The 23,382-nt window shown below is 50.6% G+C and overlaps 1 protein-coding gene across 2 annotated transcripts in view; it reads left to right on the top strand.

Annotated features, from left to right (window-relative positions):
- Nucleotides 1-23,043, top strand: part of TPST2 (tyrosylprotein sulfotransferase 2) — a 55,041-nt gene extending 31,998 nt beyond the window's left edge. For both annotated transcript variants that reach the window (XM_040250991.1, XM_040250990.1), the window contains exons 2-7: nt 1,791-1,862; nt 6,184-7,089; nt 11,270-11,468; nt 15,091-15,141; nt 20,844-20,892; nt 22,521-23,043. In XM_040250991.1, the coding sequence (XP_040106925.1) occupies nt 6,248-7,089; nt 11,270-11,468; nt 15,091-15,141; nt 20,844-20,885 (1,134 nt within the window). In that variant the 5' untranslated portion in view covers nt 1,791-1,862; nt 6,184-6,247 and the 3' untranslated portion in view covers nt 20,886-20,892; nt 22,521-23,043. The remainder of the gene's footprint in view (nt 1-1,790; nt 1,863-6,183; nt 7,090-11,269; nt 11,469-15,090; nt 15,142-20,843; nt 20,893-22,520) is intronic.
- The last annotated feature ends 339 nt before the right edge of the window (nt 23,044-23,382 follow it).

The following is a 23,382-nucleotide window of genomic DNA, read 5'->3' as shown; positions in this document are numbered from 1 at the left end:
ACTCCTTGCTTACAGGCCTCACAAAACAGGGTGACGGGTGGATTCGACCCAAGGCTGACCCCATCCTAAATCTGCCGTGGCCAGTATGGTAGCCTCCAGGGGGCCTCTGGGCTCTGGAAATGTGACCAGTGTCAATAAGGAGCTGAATTTTAAATTTTATTTAATTTTAACTTAAATTTAAATCGTGACCTGTGGCTAGTGCGGCATGTTGGAGTCTCAGCTCTTCAGTGATCAAAGGCCCTGACGGCCCGGCCCGACCCTGAAGGGGGCCGTGGGAGCTGCCCTCCTGGTAGGTCTCTCGAACTCTCTTGGCATTTCAAGGGCTGCCTGAGGGCAGCTGGGCCGGAGCCATCTGGTCTCCAGAAGAGCTTCAAGGGCCCTGGTCCCGAATGGTGCTTTTGTTGTTGTTGTTCCAGGAGCCGCCCATGCCTCGGAACGCCAGGCCTGTGGGTTCAGTAGCTGGGAGGAGGGGCAGGGGCTGGGAACTGTCCTCCTCCTGGGTTTAGATAGACTAATCAGGTTGGTGTTTCAGGGATAGGAAAAAAAAAAAAAACGTAGATGCAAAGAATAAGTGAATAGGAAGAGAGATAGGACCCCAAGAACAGAGTCACAGCCTACTCCCAGTGTGTTAATAATTGCTGAGATTTTTGAGTATGTGCTATTACCCTGTTTCAACCTCCCAACAGCCCATTTTACAGAAAAGGAAAACTGAGGCTCAGAAGAACAACAATCTACCTCGTCAGAAAGTCATCCAACTCCAGAGCTGCGTCCTTAACCACCACCGACCCTCTTCCCTCCTCCCCTACCTCCTGGGATGGGACTAAGAGGAGAGAAGTGAGTCTGTGAAGTGATAGCTGCTCCTGAGCCTCAGTTTTCCCATCTGTAAAATGGGAGGAGGTGAGAATTGGACTAACAATCTGCCTCCCCCCCACCCCTCCCCAAATGATACAGCAGTGAGGTGTAAAACAGGATTCCCTTGGTTGCATGTCAGCCAGGCTTTACCCCCGACCCCCATTGAGTTCATGGCCCCATTCGTTTAATGCAGTTACGAGCTGGGCGTCAGAGTCTCAGATGGTGACCCTGGTTCCCCGAGTCAGTTGCTCTTCCTCTGGCTGTCACTTTCTCACTTTACAAAGTTGGGAGCATCATCCTTTCCTCGTTGGGGGATTAAATGGCACACGGCACTCACATAGTACCTTGTGGCAGGCTATATCCACAGGATCACAAAGAGTCGGACACCACTGAGCAACTGAACACACACGCGCTCACACAGTAGGCGTTTAGTTCATGTTTGGTGGTGAGAGCAAGGCACTGTTCAACTCCAGGGGGCGCCGTATCATAGACTGGGTGCGCAGTGCCCTTTGGAGTTGGGCAGTGCACAGCCTGTTCGACGGTACCCAGCAGTCCCAGATGGTGACTAGAGGTAGGTATAGTGGTGGCGGTTGCATATTGTGATATTTACTTTCCCTGAAGTCCAAGGCCCCTGGGCCAGGAAGAAGGCAGGGCCTGATAGGCAGAGACCCACTGCTGCTCAGATTCTCAGCCCACAACTTGCTGCCTGAGAAGTGGGCCAGTTCATTCCCTAGCTGAATCGGTGAATTTAGACCCCAGCTTCAGCATCTTGGCCTGAGGTGGCCTGTCCCTGCTCTGCTGCTCATTTGCCAGGGTACTTCCCTGCTGCCCCAGATCACTGTGGGGTGAAGCCCAGCACCCCTCCTCCGCCCCTCTGGGGGGCCCAGCCCCTCCCCATGGCACACACGCCTAATGCAGCATCTCCTCTGCCTCCGTAGGGCTCAGCTGGTGGACCGTCCTGGCGAGCAGCCACGAGCAGTAGAGCCCAGGGATGAGCGTGTCCAGGGAAGGTGAGTGCTGCCCCAAGGGCCCCCAGAGTCCCGGCTTCTGAGAAAACCCTCGGCACCCCCGCGGCCCAGCCTCCATGATCGGGCAGCTGATCAGACTCCACCAGGTCACTCTCTGTCAGAAACCCAGTGCCTGACCAAGCTGGACCCCAGCAGCGTGGAGAGGGCAGGCCTCACTGCTTACGGAAATTTTACTGCTGGGCAGGCAGGGACTTAACCGGCATCACTGAGCCGATTCAAGGCGCGGCCAGAATCTAAACACCTCCCCGCGCTCCGGTGTCCAGCGCCAGCATTCTTGGCACGCTTTCTCAGCCCCTCACACAAAACGTCCCCACATCTCATGATAGCTCCCCGAGAAAAGGTTCTTATCAGCCCACCTTTGCTAGAGGAGAAAACCAAAGCTCAGAGGGCTGAGGTCCCTCGTCCGGCTGTCCAGCTCCAAGTGGCAGGGGCTGGATTTGAACCTGGGGTTGCAGGACTCCCGAGTCTGAGTCTCAGCCACCAACTTCACTGCCCCTGATGGAGTTTGGCTGCGTGGTGGGGAGTGGAGGGCAGGCCTCGGGCCCTGGGCCGGGCCCGCTGGCCCCTCTTGGAGTGGATGGGTTCTGTGGTTCTGGGTGGTTTGGAAGCTACCGTTCGCTCTTAGGTTCCCAGCGGCTTTCTCTCTGCCAGGGCGCCCTGCCTTTGCTTCTCAAGCTGCCCTGCTTGTCTTTGCTGTCTCCTGCTCACATCTAACCTGCCCGCTTTGTGCTGTTTTCTCCCAGTGGCAGAGACAGGCCCAGAGATGAGCCCCTTGCTGGGTCTGCTCTGAGGACCGTGAACAGCAGGCCTCAGCCCCTAATCTGACCCTGACCCGTCTCAGGCAAGGGGCCTCCCCTTTCTGAGCTGCTTGCTGAGTGGGAGGCATGCTCCGCCCAGAGGTGGCAGAAGGGATCCCACTAGGTGATGCGTGAAATAAACTTTAGCTGAGGATGTGCTCAGTAAGTGTAAAAAATATACAACTCCGGGCTTTGTTTTAAAGTCGAATGAATGCTCAGCATTAAGCAAAACTCGGGAGTTGATAACAGCTTTAAAATTCTTTCTGTCCCTTCATATAGGCTTTCCCCCCTGGTATTTAGTATCCAGATATGCTTCCAACTCCACACGTAAGCTCAGTGGGACACACGTGCACACATACGCATGCGTGCACACACACACACACTCACAGTGGGAGGCACACCGTTCTGTCTTTTCTGGAAACCACTTTCCTAAATCATCCCTTCTTCTATTCCCTGAACTGCAGTCTGTCCCTCCCCACCAAGTGTCAGGAAGAAAAAGTGGTTGCACTAATTCTAGCTAAAGTGTGATTGACACTCCACCAGGGCCATTGACACTGAAATAATCATCTTTGGCAGATTGCTAGTCTCCAGGCTACAGACAGAATTTCACTGAGCACTTAACGAAGCTGAGGGCACCTTGGAGGGATTTCTGAGTGACTTTGTGTCCTATACAGCCTGCCTCTGCCCAAAAGTAGCTTTGGTGTTAGATTTCCCTACCCCAACCCTGAATCCAGTATACCCATGAACTGCCAACAATTTACGGTAGGCTCGTGTTTCTTGGGAGAGGGTCCCCAGCTATTTTCCAGTGCTCAGTGAAGCCAGCGACCCCCAGATGAGACTCATCTTCACTTTGTCAGTTGCTTCTAGAACCCTCACAGCAGCCTTTGAGGTCAGCAGACCCACCCCTTTTTGCAGTTGAGGAAACTGTGGCTTAGATGGGGGAAGTGACTCTCCCAAAGCCACATGGCCAGGAAATGCCAGGGCCTCTCAGCAGTTTCGAGCCCTGGCCTGAGATGGTGTGTTTTTTTCAGCTTTGATGTTTCTTTTCCACTTGCTCTGGCCTGAGGGGCCCCAGGTAGTCCAAGCCCTTGTGGGAGGGTTGGTCCAGCTGCACACCAGTGCCTTCAGTGGTTTCGGCTGAACACCTGCCCGGACCCCACCCCGCCTCCCATCATGCTAGGTTCTCTCCTGCCTGTGACTTTGCCCTGGCAGTTCCCTTCTCTCTCTGCTCCACCCACCTATTCAAAACACCACCTGTCCACTGCTCGTAACTCGGCAGGAAGGCCGCCTCCTATAGGCAGCCCTCCCACACCTACACAGGTAGAACCCATCACCCCTACCTGATGTGGGCCCATAGTCCAAGTAGAGCTGGAGAGCTGAGTCTGTGTCTCTTAGCTCCATAGCCCGACTCCTGCACACAGTAGGAACTCATGAAATGTTAGAATGAATGAATAACCAGTGATTATGGCTAATATTCTTTCAAATGCTCCCTATGTGCTGGGAACATCTTAAGTTCGTAGAGGCTGGTTAGTGTTCAGCTCTTCGAAGTGGACACTCTTAGACCCATTTTACAGATGAGGCTCAGAGAGGTGGAGTCTGTTGCCCGAGCTCAGCCGCAGAGGAAGTGGCAGAGCTGGGATCTGAACCCAGGTCTGTCTGACTCCTCGAATGCCCAGAGGCCTCGAGCTTCACTTTGATTCTAGAAAGAGGTGAGAGAGGAAACAAAGGCTCTGAAACCCAGTGGGGGAGACACAGAGAAGAGCTGGGGTGGCTGGAGGAGGGCTGCCTCTCCAGGATCTGAGTCTGCACCTTCGGAGCTGAGGTTGCATAATCAAAGGACCTTGAGAGTGAACGGGGGAGGAGGGTAGATGTGAGGTTTGAGTGACTGGAGAAGGGGGTGGGGCTGGGCCGGGTGGACCCCTGCTTTTCAAGACCAGTGCCTAACCTAAAGAATTGGCATTGGGTCTGATCAACTTTTGCAGTGACATTTACAAGGGGTAAGGAGCTCGGTTCAGGTCCCATATCATTCCCTCCCCGTTTCCCACATCAGCCCCACAGTCTACACATCCCTGGGCCCTCCTGACTGACCTCCCTGCCTCCATTCTCACCCCTGCAGGCCTTCTCTGCAGGGGCTGCCCTGAGAGTAAGTCCAGCTCCTTCCCCATCTCCCCCCTCCCTCCCCTCTGGCCCCAGTAGCCTCCTCTCCTAGGTTCTTGAGCACCTAAATCCTCCCCCATCCTGAAGTTTTGCTCTCTCTTCCCTCTGCCTGGAGCCCCCCACCCCTTCCCTCACATCTTCACATAGCCAGCTCCTCCTCATCCGGGTCTCAGCGTGAATGTTACCTCCTCCAAGAAGTCTTCCTTGACCTCCCTCCTCCTGCCCCTTCTTGATCCTGCTTGTGGTGTCCAGCTCATTTCCCTGGAAGCTGGTGTCATAGTCTGGCCAGAGCTTGTAAGTCATCTCCATCCACTGCTAGGACGTAGGCTCCTTGAGGCCACAGGCCCGGCTGTCTTGTCCACTGTCCTGTCTCCGGTCTTCAGCCTGGCACCTTTCATTGTTTCCTAAGCATTAATTGAGGGAAGACTGAATGAATGGACAGCGATTCTGGAAAAAGCCCAGGCCCCAGGATATTTTGCAGCTTCTGAAAAGCATCTCCTGCACAGGCAAACGGCGGTCGCTCAGAGCAGACATAGACCCGGCTCCTAACCCTTGCCCTGGGTCCTGATCACGGACCACAGCTTGGCCACTTCCCAGCCGGGTGACTGTGAATAGCCCCTCCTTACCTTGGCTTCCTCCTGTCTCTACTGATATCACCTCCTAGCACTCACTCTACCCCAGGCCCCACTCATTCCACCCAGGCACGTTCCATAAATATTTACTGGGCACCCACTAAGGAGCCAGGCACTGCGCTAGGGGCTGAGAAGACAGCTGTGAGTAAAACAAGCAAAACCTTCTTCCTTATCTAATGACTGTGCTCCTGAAATGTGATATTCTAGTGCTTTTATTATTTTCACATTTTGAAGAATTTTACATAAATGTTTTTCAAAAAAGTCCATTTTTAAAAGAACGATTCCTCTCTCCGTTTGTTCCTGCTGGGAGAATCCCATGGACAGAGGAACCTGCCAGGCTATATATAGTCCTTGGGGTGGCACAGAGTGGGAACTGATGGAGGGACTGTTACTCACTTGCCATGTATCAGATGGGGAAACTGAGGCCTTGAGTGGTTACGGGGACTGGGCAGGGTCCTCCAGCTAGGAAGTGGGGAGGAGGGATTTGAACCCAGGCCTTTAAGGCCCCTGGGGGTAATAATAGCGTCTCCCCCTGAGGGTTGTTGGATCTCGGGAGTTAAGAAGGAGAGCCTGCCCGACACAGAGCTGGGCTCATCAAACTTTCCTCTTGTGGGTGTCAGCATCTTCGCGGGCTGTTGTTGGGGTCTGATCGCGAAGCACCAGCACCGCGCCGGCCTCCCTGACCGCGCCGCGCCCCGTGTCTCTCTGTCTCCCTAGATGTGAGCGCCGCGGGGCTCCAGCCCGCCTGCCCCTGAAGCGCGCCCCCCGCCTCGGGCCGAGCATGCGCCTGTCGGTGCGGAGGGCGCTGCTGGCAGCCTGCCTGGCCCTGGCCCTGGTGCTGGCCGTCCACCTGGGGCAGCGGGTGCTGGAGTGCCAGGCGGTGCTGGGGGGTCCGCGGGGCCCCCGGCGGACCATGCGGCCCGAGCAGGAGGACCTGATGATGGTGGGCGCGGACCACGTGGAGTACCGCTACGGCAAGGCCATGCCACTCATCTTCGTCGGGGGCGTGCCCCGGAGCGGCACCACGCTGATGCGGGCCATGCTAGACGCGCACCCCGAGGTACGCTGCGGCGAGGAGACCCGCATCATCCCGCGCGTGCTGGCCATGCGCCAGGCCTGGTCCAAGTCAGGCCGAGAGAAGCTGCGGCTGGACGAGGCGGGCGTGACGGACGAGGTGCTGGACGCCGCCATGCAGGCTTTCATCCTGGAGGTGATCGCCAAGCACGGCGAGCCGGCCCGCGTCCTCTGCAACAAGGACCCCTTCACGCTCAAGTCCTCCGTCTACCTGTCGCGCCTTTTCCCCAACTCCAAGTTCCTGCTCATGGTGCGCGACGGCCGGGCCTCGGTGCACTCCATGATCACCCGCAAGGTCACCATCGCCGGCTTCGACCTCAGTAGCTACCGCGACTGCCTCACCAAGTGGAACAAGGCCATCGAGGTGATGTACGCGCAGTGCCTGGAGGTGGGCAAGGACAAGTGCCTGCCCGTGTACTACGAGCAGCTGGTGCTGCACCCCCGGCGCTCCCTCAAGGTCATCCTCGACTTCCTGGGCATCGCCTGGAGCGACGCTGTCCTCCACCACGAGGACCTCATCGGCAAGCCGGGCGGCGTCTCCCTGTCCAAGTGAGTGGAGCCCCCACCTTCTGCTCTGTGGCCTGGGGCCTGTCACTGTGCCTCTCTGAGCCTCCTCTGTTGTAACAGAGATCTGAGATGCCCAGTGGTTAAGAGCAGAGCTTTGATCCACATCTCCCTCCCGGTAGCTCTATGGCATTGAGCAAGTTGCTGGACTCCTCTGAAACCTCAGTTTAATTAGCCCCCTCCAAAAGGGGGCAGTCCCTCCTCAGCACATCCATGTGCTTTGTGTAGACAGCTGTTGTTGATAAAGGGTGAGAGGACAGGTTCTGGGACCGGGATGTCTGGGTTCGAGTCCCAGCCCCGTCCCTTTTTAACTGTGTGACCTTGAGCAGGGGATTCAACCTCTCTGTGCTTCCGTTTCCTCATCGGTAGCATGGGGATAGAATCCATCCACCTTTGTTCACGTGTGAACTTCAGATGGGGTGGTACCTCTTAGGTGCTGCTAATCCCCATTGTCTTCATTTTAGTGTTGACCTTGCTTTTAGTGGCATCCCCACTGGCCTTGCCTTTGCTCTCTTATTGAGCGCCTGCTGTGTGGCCAGCACTGAGTTAAGCCCCCAACCATCATTATTGCCCTCATCTTCACAGCAAACTCGGACTTAAGAACTGCTCTTAACCGCATTTCATAGATCAAGAAGCAGAATCCTAGGAAAGTTACTGGTCTAGCAAGAGGTGGTGCCAGGGTTCAACCTCACACCTGTTGGACTCCAGGGCCTATTCTCTCAAGCTCTCCTTGACCGGGACCCTCTTCCCTCTCCTGAGACCCTGGGACAGTGTAGGGCCAGAATGCCATTCCCATGCCTGCATCCTGCTCAGGTGCGAGCACCCCTAAGAGCCCAGTGGAAGAGCGGTCCTTCCTGGGACAGCGCCTCCTGTTTCTCTAATGTCTGGGCCCTCCCAGGCCCTGTCCCCAGGAGCTCCAGAGCCCTGAGCAGAGCTCATCAGCTCTCCTTCTGGCAGCACAGTGCCCATGGACTGCATACTCTGGCCAGCTGGTGCTGGAGCTTGGATTCTGTAAATCATCCTGACACAACATCAGATGACCAAAGGAATACATCCTGACGGCAGGAAGTTGGGAACATACATAAAACAGGAAAGGAAGACCACCCGTAATCCGCCCCCCACCCCGATTGTGATCTGTGGCCTGCTGGTCCTTGGTCGGGGAATAAAACCAGAGTGCTGCTGGGCAGGTTCCTCTGTGAACTTTCTTCATCTTGTGTCTGGGACACTTGCCCATGAGCCCCCAGCACTCTGCAGTGACATCACTTTGAATGGCTGTATAATATTCCACTACACAATCACCATATTCTGTTCAACATCTCCCCTTCTGGGACACTTTGGACTCATGTTAAGCATGGCTCCCATCCCTGTTCTGGGATCCGTCTATGTGATTGTCCTATAAAGTCCTGTAGACACCAGGGTTGTGGGGGCGGCCAGGCACACGTTTGATCAGGTTGGGTTTCTTTGCCGTAAACATCTCTGCAGCAGGTATTTTGCTGTAAAAGATGAAATAACTGGTTGATGACAGTTTTGGTTTCATTATACTAGGAAATGATAACATATCAGTTTCTGCAAATCCTCTTGAGCAGTCATCCCTCCCACCTGTCAAAACCAAAAGGGTACCGAGCTGTGGCTCATAGGAAAGCGGCAGCTGCTGATTCACAGAAGCCTTTGAGAGCGTTAACGATGGGTCTTTGGCTAGTTTAGATACAGTGGTTTGCTCCCTCCTGCCGTCTTTACCAGATTTATCGTGGTATTGGACACGGGGGGCCATGTTCACAGCAGCCGAGACGTGGAGGCAGCTTAAGTGTCCATCAGTAGAGGGGCGGATGGAAAGATGTGGCACACACGTACAGTGGAATACTACTCGGCCATAAAAAGAATGAAACGATGCCATTTGCAGCAACCCAGTTAGACCTCGATATGGTCATAGTGAGTGAAGTAAGTCAGACAGAGAAAGACAAACATCGAATGATGCCACTTGTATGTGGAATCTAAACTGTGACACGGATGAACCTGGGAAACAAACAGACTCAGACGTAGAAGACAAGCATGATTACCCAAGGGGAGGCAGGAGGGGTAACTCAAGAGTTTGCGATTAGCAGAAACAAGCTGCTGCTGCCAAGTCGCTTCAGTCGTGTCCAACTCTGTGCGACCCTATAGACGGCAGCCCACCAGGCTCCCCCGTCCCTGGGATTCTCCAGGCAAGAACACTGGAGTGGGTTGCCATTTCCTTCTCCAATGCATGAAAGTGAAAAGCAAAAGTGAAGTCGCTCAGTCCTGTCCAACTCTTAGCAACCCCGTGGACTGCAGCCTACCAGGCTCCTCCACCCATAGGATTTTCCAGGCAAGAGTACTGGAGTGGGGTGCCATTGCCTTCTCCGAGAAACAAGCTACCATATATAAAATAAGCAACAGGGACCTGTATAGTGCAGGGAATTATATTCAAAATCCTGTAATAAACCGTAGTAAAAGAATATGAAAAAGAATATAATATATATGTATAAGTGAATCACTTTGCTGTGCACCAGAAATTAATACAACATTGTATATCAACTATACTTCAATTTTAAAAAAAAAGAGGCAAAAGAAGAATCAAGCTCCACTTATCCCCCCCAAAAAAGGGACGGTTACTTGATTCCTGATGTGTCTTGAACACGGTGAAAATTCTCACAGAATCTGGCTTAGATTAGCTCACCCAAGGACCTGTAGAAACTGATACGTTATCATTTTCTCTCGTCATGTAACTGTCAGCATGTGATTTTATCTTTTATGGCAAAACAGCCTTTGTGGGTGATCGTCGTGGGACGAGACTGCTTGTGGCAGAGATGTTTATATAGTGAGAATACCTAGAACCGTGCTTGAGATCTTTCGATGTGCTGGCTAGAGCTGAGACTTGGATCCGGTCTGTAGCCCCCAGCTCCTTGCCCTGCCCCCATCAGTTAAAAGTTGAGGCTTGGATCCCGTCTGTAGCCCCCAGCTCCATGCCCCGCCCCTGTCAGTTAGAGTTGAGGCTTGGATCCCGTCTGCAGCCCCCCGTGCCCTGGCCCCCTCAGTGCACTTGCCTCGCTCCCCAGTCTCCCTCCCACCCCATGCCAATTCCTTTTGCTCTATCTTTTTGTACTGTTTTTCGTTCCCAAGTTATCTCTTGGTTGGGATGGAAGCATCTAGAAATAGGTCCTCGATCCTTCCCCACCCTCCAGCTTTCGAAGCCCCTGAACTGTATACTCAGTAAGACCATCATGATTGGATAAGGTGGTAAGCCTGTAATCTGGGAGACAGAAAGCATTTTCATCCTAACAGCAAACTGGAAACAACCTCCAGGGCCACCTTTCGGGGATGGAAAAAGGAGGAGGTATTGAGTGAGTGAGAAAAAAAAAGCCTACAGTGCGGTACTATATATAGCATAGAACTTCTGCGTTTAAATCTGCAAGCAAAACCATAGATTTTCTATGTATATACATGTGGGGAAGAGAGAGAGTGCACACTAACACTGAGGCCTTAGAATGCACCTGATGCACTTTTATTATTAACCTGTTTACTCCTCAGAACAGCCCAGCAAGCAGGGTAGGTGCTGTTAATGATTCCCATTTTGCAGGTGAGGACACTGAGGCTCAGAGAGGCTCAGTCACTCTGCTGAGGTCACACAGCTGGCATCCGCCCCCAGGCAGTCTGGCCCCTTAGCCACTCTGGTTTTAAAAGCACAGAAAGCAGACCGAAAGAAGAGGCACACTCCAGAATGCCACGGTCGGGCCCTGCAGGCAGCTGATGGACCGGGAGCGGCAGCCACAGAGGCTTTTCACCTTACTGTTAGTGCTTTAGAATTACTTCTCAAGAACAAAGTCTTAGTCCATCTTAGTCATGGGAATAAAAAGTCATAGAGGTCAAGGAAGAAGTCAAGGTCACGTCCATCTTAGTCATGTAAATAAAAAGTCCCAGAGGTCAAGAGTCTGAGCTCCACTGAAATGGTGTTTCTGCCAGCTTCCCACTCTGTGCTCTTAAGCCCATTGTACAGAGCAGATATGCTGAGGCCAGATGACTCGCCCACTCTTTTAGAGTTTAGGGGAGCCGAGTGGGTTCCAAGAACCAGGTCCCCCCCCACATTCTCTGCTGCCCCAGCGCCACCTGGGTCTGCCCACACCCCATCCCGTTCGCCCTCTCTTCCCAGGATTGAACGATCCACAGACCAGGTCATCAAGCCCGTGAACCTGGAAGCTCTCTCCAAGTGGACTGGCCACATCCCTGGGGATGTGTTGAGGGACATGGCCCAGATCGCCCCCATGCTGGCCCGGCTCGGCTATGACCCCTATGCAAACCCGCCCAACTACGGCAACCCCGACCCCATTGTCATCAACAACACACACCGGGTGAGTGCACTGCCCACGGGGAGATGCGGCCGGGGTGGGGGCTCCTGCTACCCGAGAAGACACTCAGTCCCTTGATTCCTAAGCAGCTGGCTTGTATCTGTCTTCGTATGACTGCTTGTATTCCCATTTTTGCTTGGGCCACCAGGAAGCTCAAAACCAGTGAGTATTCTGCCTCTCACACTCCGTTGCATCTCCTGGTGGGCCCGTCTGTGTGCTGATTTCATCCTCTTTCTCTTCTCGGCCTTGTCCTGTCCCCTCTGCCTCCCTAGCTGTCAGTTCATCTGTTTGTAAAGCCCTTCAGGTCTTTGTTGAGGCGGGGTGTGAATAAATCAAGGATGGGTCCCTTTATCGCCCCCATAAGGTTTCATTTCTGTTTACATATTCATTTCCGGTTGTGCTGAGTGGCATGCAGGATCTTAGTTTCCCAACCAGGGAAGAGAGAGAATTTACTCACACAGTGAGTTGGCAGCTCTGCCCTTGTCCTTGAAGTGTATGCCCATCTGTTGATTTCCTTCTTTCTTCTCCTGACATTGGCTGATTCTGTAAACTTGTGAAAATGCTCAGACATCCAAGGTAGATACCCAGACTGCATGGAGAGAGTGGGTGTTAGCAACCTGGACATGGCTGATTATCACTGTGTTATTATTTTTGGTTTGATATTGACTATTCATTTTACTGTTTACTATTTAACCATAGTTATTATCCTTTACACTACACTGTACTTAGGTGTTTTAGATACTTTCCTGTATATATGTATATTTCATAATACAGAAGTCATTGTTAAAAAGAAGCCACAGTAGCTGGTGGTGACCTTGAAATCCAGCCCCCAAGGGCTTCTCAGGAGAGAGAGGTGGCTGGGATGGGACAAGGGCCTCAGAGAAAGCTGGCCTCTCCTTTCTTATGTTCTTAGCCAGGGGCTCAGCAGCAGCTTCTCTGGAGTCTCTTTAAAAGGCAGAGCCCCCTGGCAGTTCCCAGACTGTGGGTCAGAAGCTCCCAGAGTCAAACCTGACCTTGGGTGTTAAGATGTTGATGAGCAGTGATGGTTAAGATCAGCTCTTTGGAGCTCTGCTGTTTGTGTGTTTAAATTAGAGAAAGTTCTCTAGATCTCTTCCAAAGCGGTTGACTCCCCAAAGAAGAACTCTTGTTTTCTATGAACTAGGTTAATGACACAAGTGTTACGAGAACCAGAATTCACTGATTCATTTCACCTCATTCCTAACTGTGAATTTTTGTGACTACATTTGTGCTTCTGAAAAGAAATATTTTGACCCTTCACATATGCAAGTAGAGAGTTGAGCGGGTCAGTTTCAAATATGATTTTTTTTTTTTCTGTTTCAAGTTTCTGGCTTACATATCCAGTGGTGCAGATTTTGATGTAAGAACAGAATTAGGTGAAAAAAATAAAGCCAAAAGCTTGCTCTAGTTTTGTGACCTTGTGTACTTTTAAAATATAATCAAAGTGGCAAAAAACAAAAACACAAAGAGGTTTATTCCCTGAACATGTTGAATGTGTTCGTAGCTCAGTCGTGTCTGACTCTTGGCGACGTCATTGCCTGTAGCCCACCAGGCTCCTCTGACCGTGGAATTCTCCAGGCAAGAATACTGGAGTGGGTTGCCACGCCTTTCTCCAGGCATCTTCCCAACCCAGGGATGGAACCCGGGTCTCCTGCATTGCAGGCAGATTCTTTACCATCTAAACCACCAGGGAAGCCCATTACTCCTTGGGGTTCCATAAGTCTTGAGCAGTGCCAGACACCTTGTTTAGTCTTTACGGTGGTTTTGCTGTGGCTGTGAAGATAAATCCCCTCATTGAAAGCCATATGTGTGTGTGTGTGTGTGTGTGTGTGCGTGCGCATGTGCTAAAGGCACAGAATGGTCCTGTCCTGGGTCCTGGAAGTACACTCAATTCTGAAAGGACCCCAGTGCTAATGAGACCATCTATCCCCCGTGCCGTCCATTACAGCCACTAGGCTTGTGCGGCCATTGAGCTGTGACGAGTCCATATGGGAAGGTGCTGTGTAAGTGTGAAACTCACACTGCGTTTGAGGTCCTCATCAGTTCAGTCACTCAGTCGTGTCCAACTCTTTGCAACCTGGACTGCAGCACACCAGGCCTCCCTGTCCATCACCAACTCCCGAAGTTTGCTCAAACTCATGTCCATCAAGTTGGTGATGCCATCCAACCATCTCATCCTCTGTCGCCCCCTTCTCCTCCCGCCTTCAATCTTTCCCAGCATCAGGGTCTTTTCCAGTGAGTCAGCTCTTAGCATCAGGTGGCCAGAGTGTTGGAGCTTCAGCCTCAGTCCTTCCGATGAATATTCAGGGTTGATTTCCTTCAGGGTTGATTTCCTTTAAGGTTGACTGGTTGGATCTCCTTGCAGTCCAAGGGATTCTCAAGAGTCTTCTCCAGCATGACTGTTTCTTAAACAATTTTAATTCAAAACAGTGAATATGCCAGAGTGGTGCACTGGGGGTGACCTGCCCTGAACGCCATCAATTACGTGTTGAAGTATTAATTTTTGGATGTATCCGGTTAAGTTTAAAAAAGAAAAAAAGCACCCCTAGAGGGAATTCTTTGGCAGGCCAGAGGTTAGGACTTAGCACTCTCCCTGCTGAGGGTGTGACAGATTCCTGGTCAGGGAACTGAGATACCACAAGCCCCGCCCCCTGCCACCCTCCCCCCAAAGAAACCCCACTAGAATTAATTTCACTTAAAAAAAAGAATTTAAATACTGTGGCTACTGAAATATTTAAAATTACAGGGTTGTTCACATCCTATTTTATTGGACAGCACTGGTCTATCCAGTGCCTTGTATTTCCAGAGAACAGTGGGAAGGCCTAGAACTTTCTGGTTCCCACCGCAGGGCCTTTGCCCCGCTGTGCCCTCCATCTGAAAGCTTCTCCTTCAGAGCTCAGCCTGGCAGGGTTTCCTTGGAACACGGGCTCAGCTCAGAGGCCATGTGTCCCAAGAGGCCCTGTTGGACCACTCACTCACAAGAAGGCCCCAGGCAGTCCGAGTCACACCTCTTGCTTCCCATGTTCTACTTCCCATGGTTTAGTCTGTTCTTGTTTCCTTGTGTTTTGCTGTTACTTGTGTATTGTCTGGCCCTCCCTAGTCTAGAATGGAAGCTGCCTGAGAATGGGAATTTTAATTTGTCTTGTTAATGTTGTAAAACCCCTGCACACCCCCACCCCCACCCCCAACCCCAGAGCTTAGAATAATGTTAGGAGCATTGTTAATAAATGTTTAGGAGGAGCTTATTAATAAATGTTTGTTGGATGGATGCATAGATGAGCAGATGGATAAGTGGATGGGTGCATTTGGTGGATAGATGGTTGGATGGGTGGGTAGATGGGTGGGTGGGTGGGTTGGTGGGGTGTGAATGGGGGGTGGAGGGTAGGTGGATGGATAGGTATATGTGTGAAAGGGTAGGTGGGTGGGTGGGTGGATGGATGGATGGATGGATGGGTGGGAGGCTGGAGGGATGGGTGGGAGGCTGGATGGATGGAAAATGGTTAGTTGGGAGGGTGGATGGGTAGGTGGGTGGGTGTGGAAGTGACTGGCTAAATTTTGGTTTTTGATCATTTCTAAAAATAGTGATTTTTTTTTTTCTCTTTCCTAGGTCTTGAAAGGGGACTATAAAACACCAGCTAATCTGAAAGGCTATTTTCAGGTCAGAAACCCCAGGGGGAATTCCGTAGTACCACCCGTTTGCTCTATGCCCTTCACACACTTCACAGCTGTAGTGCGGCCGATGGTTCTCCCAGCAGAAAACTGGAGGGGGATGGGGAACCGCTTGGGGGCTCCTGAGCGTCTGACCTACCCCGGGCCACATCGCAGCAGCCCTTCTGCCTGATCCCTGTCCTTCCCCTTGCCCCCTGGCTTGAACTCAGTTAAAGGGATTTTGTGGGGGCTTTCTGTCAAACTTCACGCCTCCAGTCTTAAATTCAGCTTCATTTTAAGTGGCCATTCCCAAACACAGCCACAACCCAGAGCAAAAGTTTCATCAGTCTACCCAAAAACAAGAGTCCCGTGCTGCAGGTATGCATGCAGACGTAGGCGTGATACAGTCCTGCGTCCCCACACGCGTCCCCCACGCCTGGCCTTCACTGCGTCCTGCGTGCATCCGTGGGAGTCTGTCCCTGGATCTTGTCAGAAAAAACTTCTCCTGGGACTAACATTAAGCCATCCAGCCATCCTCCTTTGGGTGCTGAGGTGTTCCCTTAAAAAAAAAAGTTGATTGATTCTTGGCCGTGCCAACGCATGTGAGATATTAGTTCCCAGACCAGGGATCTAACCTGAGCCCCCTGCAGTGAGAGCTCGGAGTGTTAACCACAGGAATGCCAGGGAAGTCCCGAAAGTGCTTCTTTTTTAAATGAATTGTCCTGATGCTAAAATCAGTAGTTTCAGTTTGTGTTTGTGTGTGTGTGTTAGCCAATAAAAGGTGAACCACCCTGTACCAATTTCCACTTTAGTTATCAAACTCACACGTTTTTGCTGCCTGGGGGCCCGTACATGTCTGGACCCTCTGGCGTGGAGTCCAGTGCTCCCTGCATGGGAACCAGAAAGCCATCTCAGGCCACTGTGAAGAAAAATGTTGCCAGAATTAGTCAGTACTAATTTGTCATTTGTTTTAACTCAAGATGTAACAAGAACAACAAACAGAAGTGGACTGAGGGGGATTAACCACCATCTGAAACTCTTTTCATTTTTACATATAGCTTTTTTGGGGGGGCCCACCTGGATATTCATTTTTGTATTCCTTGCAATTGCATGGTATGAGCTGCTTTGTTTTACTTTCTTAGTATTTTTCCATCCTGGGGGTTTTACTGTGGCCATTCTGGGTGATTCCATGCATTCTCTGCCACCAATTACTTAACTGTCATCCTAAAATGATTTGCAGTTTTTGCAATATTTTGAATGGTGTCATGTACTGGTTTTGCCTCTCTTCTGTGGGGTGAGGGGTGGAGGGCTCTGTGGACTCATTCCCTTAGAATACATTTTTAGGGAGTGGAATGGGTGGGCTGTTTTTAAAGTCTTTATTGAATTTTGTTACAATATTGCTTCTCTTTTATGGTTTGGATTTTTGGCCACAAGGCATTTGATCTTAGCTTCTCAACCAGTGATGAAATCTGCATCGTTGGAAGGCGAAGTCTTAACCACTGGGCCACCAGGGAAGTCCCTGGGAGAGTCCTTGTTAAGACTCTTCAACTACAAGGCTAAAATTGTCTTACAAAAGAGCTGGACCAGCTTACACTCTCTTGCACTGTGTGGGACTGTGTGTTTTGCTCTATTAGGACCAAAAATAAAGGGGTGGCGTATGCTTGTCATCGTGAGCAGTCCCGCCCTCAGGAGAGCTACCCCGCGCGTTATATCAAATTCCTACTTCCCACCCTCTTCTCCTCCACTGTCCCCGCCCCCCATACACACATGACCTCAATTTGGAAACAGTCGTAGGCAACAGTTGAGTAATGGTGGTGTGTACATTATACAGAGTCCTAGGATACTATGTAGCCATCCAAAATGTCCTTGTGCAGTGAAAAAAAATGGTAGAGTTGGAAGCCAGCAAAACAAAGCAGCTCACACATCAGAATTGTAGCTCATGCAAAAAATGAGTACTCACTTCCTAAACTCCACACACCCTCTCCTTCCCAGGGCTTTGCTGTTCCCTCTGCTTGGAATGCTTTGCTATCCACATCTGTGCACAGCTGGCCTCGTTTCATCTTCTGGATCTTTGCTCATGGGGTGATCCAGCACCAACAACCTGAATGTACAGACACCAGCTAGCTGTTGCACAGTTCAGTTCAGTTCAGTTGCTCAGCTGTGTCCGACTCTTTGCAACCCCATGAATCGCAGCACGCCAGGCTTCCCTGTCCATCACCATCTCCCAGAGTTCACTCAGACTCACGTCCATCGAGTCCGTGATGCCATCCAGCCATCTCATCCTCGGTCGTCCCCTTCTCCTCCTGCCCCCAATCCCTCCCAGCATCAGAGTCTTTTCCAATGAGTCAACTCTTCGCATGAGATAGCCAAAGTACTGGAGCTTCAGCTTTAGCATCATTCCCTCCAAAGAAATCCCAGGGTTGATCTCCTTCAGAATGGACTGGTTGGATCTCCTTGCAGTCCAGGGGACTCTCAAGAGTCTTCTCCAACACCACAGTTCAAAAACATCAATTCTTCGGCGCTCAACCTTCTTCACAGTCCAACTCTCACATCCATACATGACCACAGGAAAAAACATAGCCTTGACTAGATGGACCTTAGTCGGCAAAGTAATATCTCTGCTTTTGAATATACTATCTAGGTTGGTCATAACTTTTCTTCCAAGGAGTAAGCGTCTTTTAATTTCATGGCTGCAGTCACCATCTGCAGTGATTTTGGAGCCCAAAAAAATAAAGTCTGACACTGTTTCCACTGTTTCCCCATCTATTTCCCATGAAGTGATGGGACCAGATGCCATGATCTTTGTTTTCTGAATGTTGAGCTTTAAGCCAACTTTTTCACTCTCCACTTTCACTTTCATCAAGAGGCTTTTTAGCTCCTCTTCACTTTCTGCCATAAAGGTGGTGTCATCTGCATATCTGCATATCAAAAACAAGACCAGGAGCTGACTGTGGCTTAGATCATGAACTCCTTATTACCAAATTCAGACTCAAATTGAAGAAAGTAGGGAAACCGCTAGACCATTCAGGTATGACCTAAATCAAATCCCTTATAATTATACAGTGAAAGTGAGAAATAGATTTAAGGGCCTAGATCTGATAGATAGAGTGCCTGGTGAACAATGGAATGAGGTTCGTGACATTGTATAGGAGACAGGGATCAAGACCATCCCCATGGAAAAGAAATGCAAAAAAGCAAAATGGCTGTCTGGGGAGGCCTTACAAATAGCTGTGAAAAGAAGAGAGGCGAAAAACAAAGGAGAAAAGGAAAGATATAAGCATCTGAATGCAGAGTTCCAAAGAATAGCAAGAAGAGATAAGAAAGCCTTCTTCAGCAATCAATGGAAAGAAATAGAGGAAAAGAACAGAATGGGAAAGACTAGAGATCTCTTCAAGAAAATTAGAGATACCAAGGGAACATTTCATGCAAAGGTGGGCTTGATAAAGGACAGAAATGGTATGGACCTAACAGAAGCAGAAGATATTAAGAAGAGGTGGCAAGAATACACAGAAGAACTGTACAAAAAAGATCTTCATGACCCAGATAGTCATGATGATGTGATCACTAATCTAGAGCCAGACATCCTGGAATGTGAAGTCAAGTGGGCCTTAGAAAGCATCACTACAAACAAAGCTAGTGGAGGTGATGGAATTCCAGTGGAGCTGTTTCACATCCTGAAAGATGATGCTGTGAAAGTGCTGCACTCAATATGCCAGCAAATTTGGAAAACAGCAGTGGCCACAGGATGGGAAAAGGTCAGTTTTCATTCCAATTCCAAAGAAAGGCAATGCCAAAGAATGCTCAAACTACCACACAATTGCACTCATCTCACATGCTAGCAAAGTAATGCTCAAAATTCTACAAGCCAGGCTTCAGCAATACATGAACCGTGAACTCCCTGATGTTCAAGCTGGTTTTAGAAAAGGCAGAGGAACCAGAGATCAAATGGCCAACATCCGCTAGATCATGGAAAAAGCAAGAGAGTTCCAGAAAGACATCTATTTCTGCTTTATTGACTATGCCAAAGCCTTTGACTGTGTGGATCACAATAAACTGGAAAATTCTGCAAGAGATGGGAATACCAGACCACCTGACCTGCCTCTTGAGAAATCTGTATGCAGGTCAGGAAGCAACAGTTAGAACTGGACATGGAACTACAGATTGGTTCCAAATAGGAAAAGGAGTACGTCAAGGCTGTATATTGTCACCCTGCTTCTTTAACTTATATGCAGAGTACATCATGAGAAACGCTGGACTGGAAGAAACACAAGCTGGAGTCAGGATTGCCAGGAGAAATATCAATAACCTCAGATATGCAGCTGTTGCACAATTCAGTTCAATTCTGACACTGATTTCCAGACACAGCCTCTAACTCCCCAAGCTACGGGCCCCCGGCCCACAAGAGTACCCCCTCTTCAGATGCCCATACTACCCCCCAACTTTCTGTCACTTGTCCACCAGCCCTGAAGCTCTTTGAGCCTCATCCTTTAGGAATGTTTCTGGAGGTTTCATTAAGTGGTAGGCATGTGGGCTCCCCAGGTTGCACAGTGGTAAGGAATCCACCTGCCAGTGCAGGAGACACCGGAGACGTGGGTTCGACCCCTGGGTCGGGAAGATTCTCCCGGAGGAGGACACGGCAACCCCCTCCAGTATTCTTGCCTGAAAAACTGCATGGACAGAGGAGCTTGGAGGGCTACAGTCTATGAGGTTGCAAAGAGTCGGACACGGTTGAGCATGCATGCAGTAAGTAGGCATGGCTGATTAAATCATTGACCATTTGTTATTCATTGCTCTCCAGAGGTTTGGGTAGGGGCAGCGGGCACTGCAGTTTCCAACCCCTTAATCATGGGTGACCAAGCCCCCACCCTGAAGCTCGGGGGCCCTAACCACCCCGTCATCTCATTTGCAGACAAAAGACGTTTTTTATCACTAGGGAGATTGCAAGGGTTCTAGGAGCTTGGTGCCTGGACCAGGGTAAAGACGTAGGTTTCTTATCACGCACATGCATGCTAAGTCACTTTAGTCATGTCCTGCTCCTTGCCCGCCAGGCTCCTCTGCCCATGGGATTCTCCAGGCAAGAATACTGCCGTGGGTTGCGGTGCCCTCCTCCAGGGGATCTTCCAGGGATGGAACCCGTGTCTCTCATGCCTACTTGAGTTGGCAGGCATGTTCTTCACCACCAGCACCACCTGGGAAGCCCAGATCCTTCATTACACCACACCTGAAACGTCATCCCTCTGCAGGGGCCTCTGTGAACCACTTACCCGTCACTCATCAGCCCACTGTGTTGCCTGGACTTAATAATTCTGTACAGAAGCGTTTGCTGAGCAGGCAGGCTCTCCCCTCTAGAATGTGAGGCAGAGGGGAATAGGAGGGAGTCTGTCATGTTTCTTGATGCTGGGGAAGACTGAAGGCAGGAGGAGAAGGGGACGACAGAAAACGAGGTGTTGGATGGCATCACCAGCTCGATGGCCATGAGTTTGAGCAAACTCTGGAAGATGGTGAAGGACGCGGGAGCCTGGCGTGCTGCGGTCCACGGGGTCGCAAAGCGCTGGACACGACTGAGCGGTGGAACAAGAAGTCGTGTTCACAGTAGCTCAGTGAGGGAGTGTGTTCGCAGTTCAGTGGCAGTAAGGGCTGAACCTCGGGGCAGTGAGACCCTGGCACCCCCACCTGGCCGTGACCCTCCCTCTGTGTGTTGTCTTCCTCCAGGTGAACCCGAACAGCACCTCCTCCCACCTAGGAAGCTCATGATTTCCAGGTAGGTCTGTGGACTTCCCAGGGCTTCCCATCACTTCTGAGACCAGCCACATTTCTGAAAAGCTTGTTCCTTCCTGAGCCTCCCTGGGTCTGGGAGAGGCTACCAAGGTGGACTAACCCAGGCCGTGTAGGTTTCCATGGCGATAGCTTGGGGAGCTATCTATAGAATCAAGGCTTGGTCTCCTAGCTCTGGATCTGGGTGGCAGCGGGGATCAATGGTGAACCGACAAGAAACAGGTTCCTCTGTCATTGGGCAGGGGGGTACTGAGGACCAATGTGATGGGGGCACTCTAGACTGATTTGCACAGGCTGTTGTTTGGCAGCCTGGCTTCTATAAACAGCATCAGGTTGGCCCAAAGCAATTAATGTTCTAATAATAGTCACAGGCAGTTCTGGTCTAAGAATAGCCCCCATTGCACTGGCCCAAGTGGTCCTTGGCCATTACTCCTCTTATCCTCAGCATCCCTGGGAGGCAGGTCCCCGATTTTACGGAGGAGAAAAACCAAAGCCCAGAGAAGGGCTTGGACTTGCTCAAGGTCACACAGCCGCCAAAAGTCATCTCCCCTAGAGTTTGCTTTTAACACAGGATTTTAATCCGTGTTTTGCCAGGGGGGGCAGGAAAACAGGTTCTGATCTTGGGAAGTCGAATATGTCAGAACGGACTCCAGGCTGGACTCCTGCTGGCCTCTGTTTCCCTGTCTGGAGAAGGGGATTCGCCCCTGTTCCGCTTGCAAGGGTGGTTGTGAGTTGAAGTGAGCTGGCCCGGGTGGGAGTGCTAGGCCCTGGCCATGGGCCCCAGAGCTAAGGCTCCAGCCACTGAACTCGCTTCCTTACACTCCTACTTCTCTGATCAGGCTCAAGGAAACCTGGGGTGACTTGGAGGCCAGGACCAACTTGCCTGGGTATTTATTCTGCTGCTGCTTTTAAACTGTAACAGAGCTTCTAGCCTTGAGCCTATTTTTAGTCTCCTTGCCTTCTTTTTAAATAATCAGCATGTTTGTTTGTTTTTCTTGAAATCCCCTTTTGCACCAGCACCGTAAGGCTGGAGAGACACTTAAGTCACCATTGTTACCAGGGTTCCCATCTTGAGTTGTGCTAAAATCCAGGACTTCCGCTTCGTCCCTAAGAAGGCTGGCGTTGAAAGCAGCCTTTTCTGGGTTTCTCCCCAACTTGATTCCCCTTGCTCTCTTCCTGCGGGTTCTTTAGTAGAATCCTGAACCTTTAATGAAAGCCAGATCTGTTCCCCGCTTTACTGTTCAGACGAGGTACCAGAGACAGGGTGCTTTAGCTAATTCCTGGTAGGGAGTTGCCCTTGAACACATGTCCTCCCCTGCCCTCCAGAAATTCACTGGCACTTTTCATCACTGCCATTTGCTCCTCATTAAGTCAGGAAAGTGTATCTTCGAGGTCAAGAGGCAGCAGGCTGAGCTGTGGGTAAGAACCCAGGAGACATTTTTAAATGTAGATTCTCTCCGGCCATCTGGGATGCTATAGGAAAATCCCACAGGCTTATGTGAGTACACGCAGACCATCCGTCCAGCCATCACACGTATAAATATACAAGAGCTATTTCGGAATCATGACTGGGGCCTAACGCCCATTTCTGGGTTTTTTTTTTCCCCCTTTCAGATCTCAGCACATGGTTTTGTTTGCCAGAAGAGGAGAAACTTTGCATTCGAGTGGAAATCGGACCTCTAATCCAAGCATATTGCTTGCTATTAACCGCCAAAACAGGACTGCTCATGAGGAATGTCTGCATATATGTTTGCAAAAGCTGTGTCATTGGAAACTTAACCTTGAGATACTCTGTCTTAGGACAGTCCAGGGTAGAGAGCCAAGAGTGTAAAAGTAGTCCAGCTTTTGAAACTTAGGTTATTTTATATTTTTCCCCTTGAGAACTTTTTTTTGGTTTTTTAAGAAATGGATTTGCCATCCTCCTCAACTCACAGGACTGCCGTGGCGGCTTTGTGTCTGGGTCAGGGCCCACCGCCTGTGCCTCTCCTGTTGACCCTTACTTTTGAAGTCAAAAAATCTATTTAAGAATTTAATATATGAAGCTTTCTTTTATTCTTCCTTGGTTCTACTCAATTTCACAGAGAAAAAAAAATTATATATATATATTATTTGAATAAACTGAACAGGGATTCATTTGTCTGTACCGTACTTTACAGAGAGCTTCCCTGGGGGCTCAGATGGTCAAGAATCTGCCTGCCAATGCAGGGGACCTGCGTTCCATCCCGGGGTTGGGAAGATACCATGGAGAAGGGAATGGCTACCCACTCCAGTATTCTTGCCTGGGAAATCCCTTGGACAGAGGAGCCTGGCGGGCTACCGTCCACAGGGTCGCAAAGAGTCAGACACGACTAAGCAACTTTAACGCTGACTTTAGAGAGTGAATAGATTTTTCCCTCTCTGTGTTGAGTTTTGTCAGGTGGACTGATGAAGAGCAAAAGCTGGAGAATAGGCCCATGCAAGGGCACAGCTGAACTCC

This window comes from Oryx dammah, unplaced genomic scaffold, assembly GCF_014754425.2.
Source record: "Oryx dammah isolate SB20612 unplaced genomic scaffold, SCBI_Odam_1.1 HiC_scaffold_12, whole genome shotgun sequence".
NCBI lineage: Eukaryota > Metazoa > Chordata > Mammalia > Artiodactyla > Bovidae > Oryx > Oryx dammah.
Note: the sequence above shows the minus strand (reverse complement) of the source record. Positions and strands in the feature narration are given on the sequence as shown.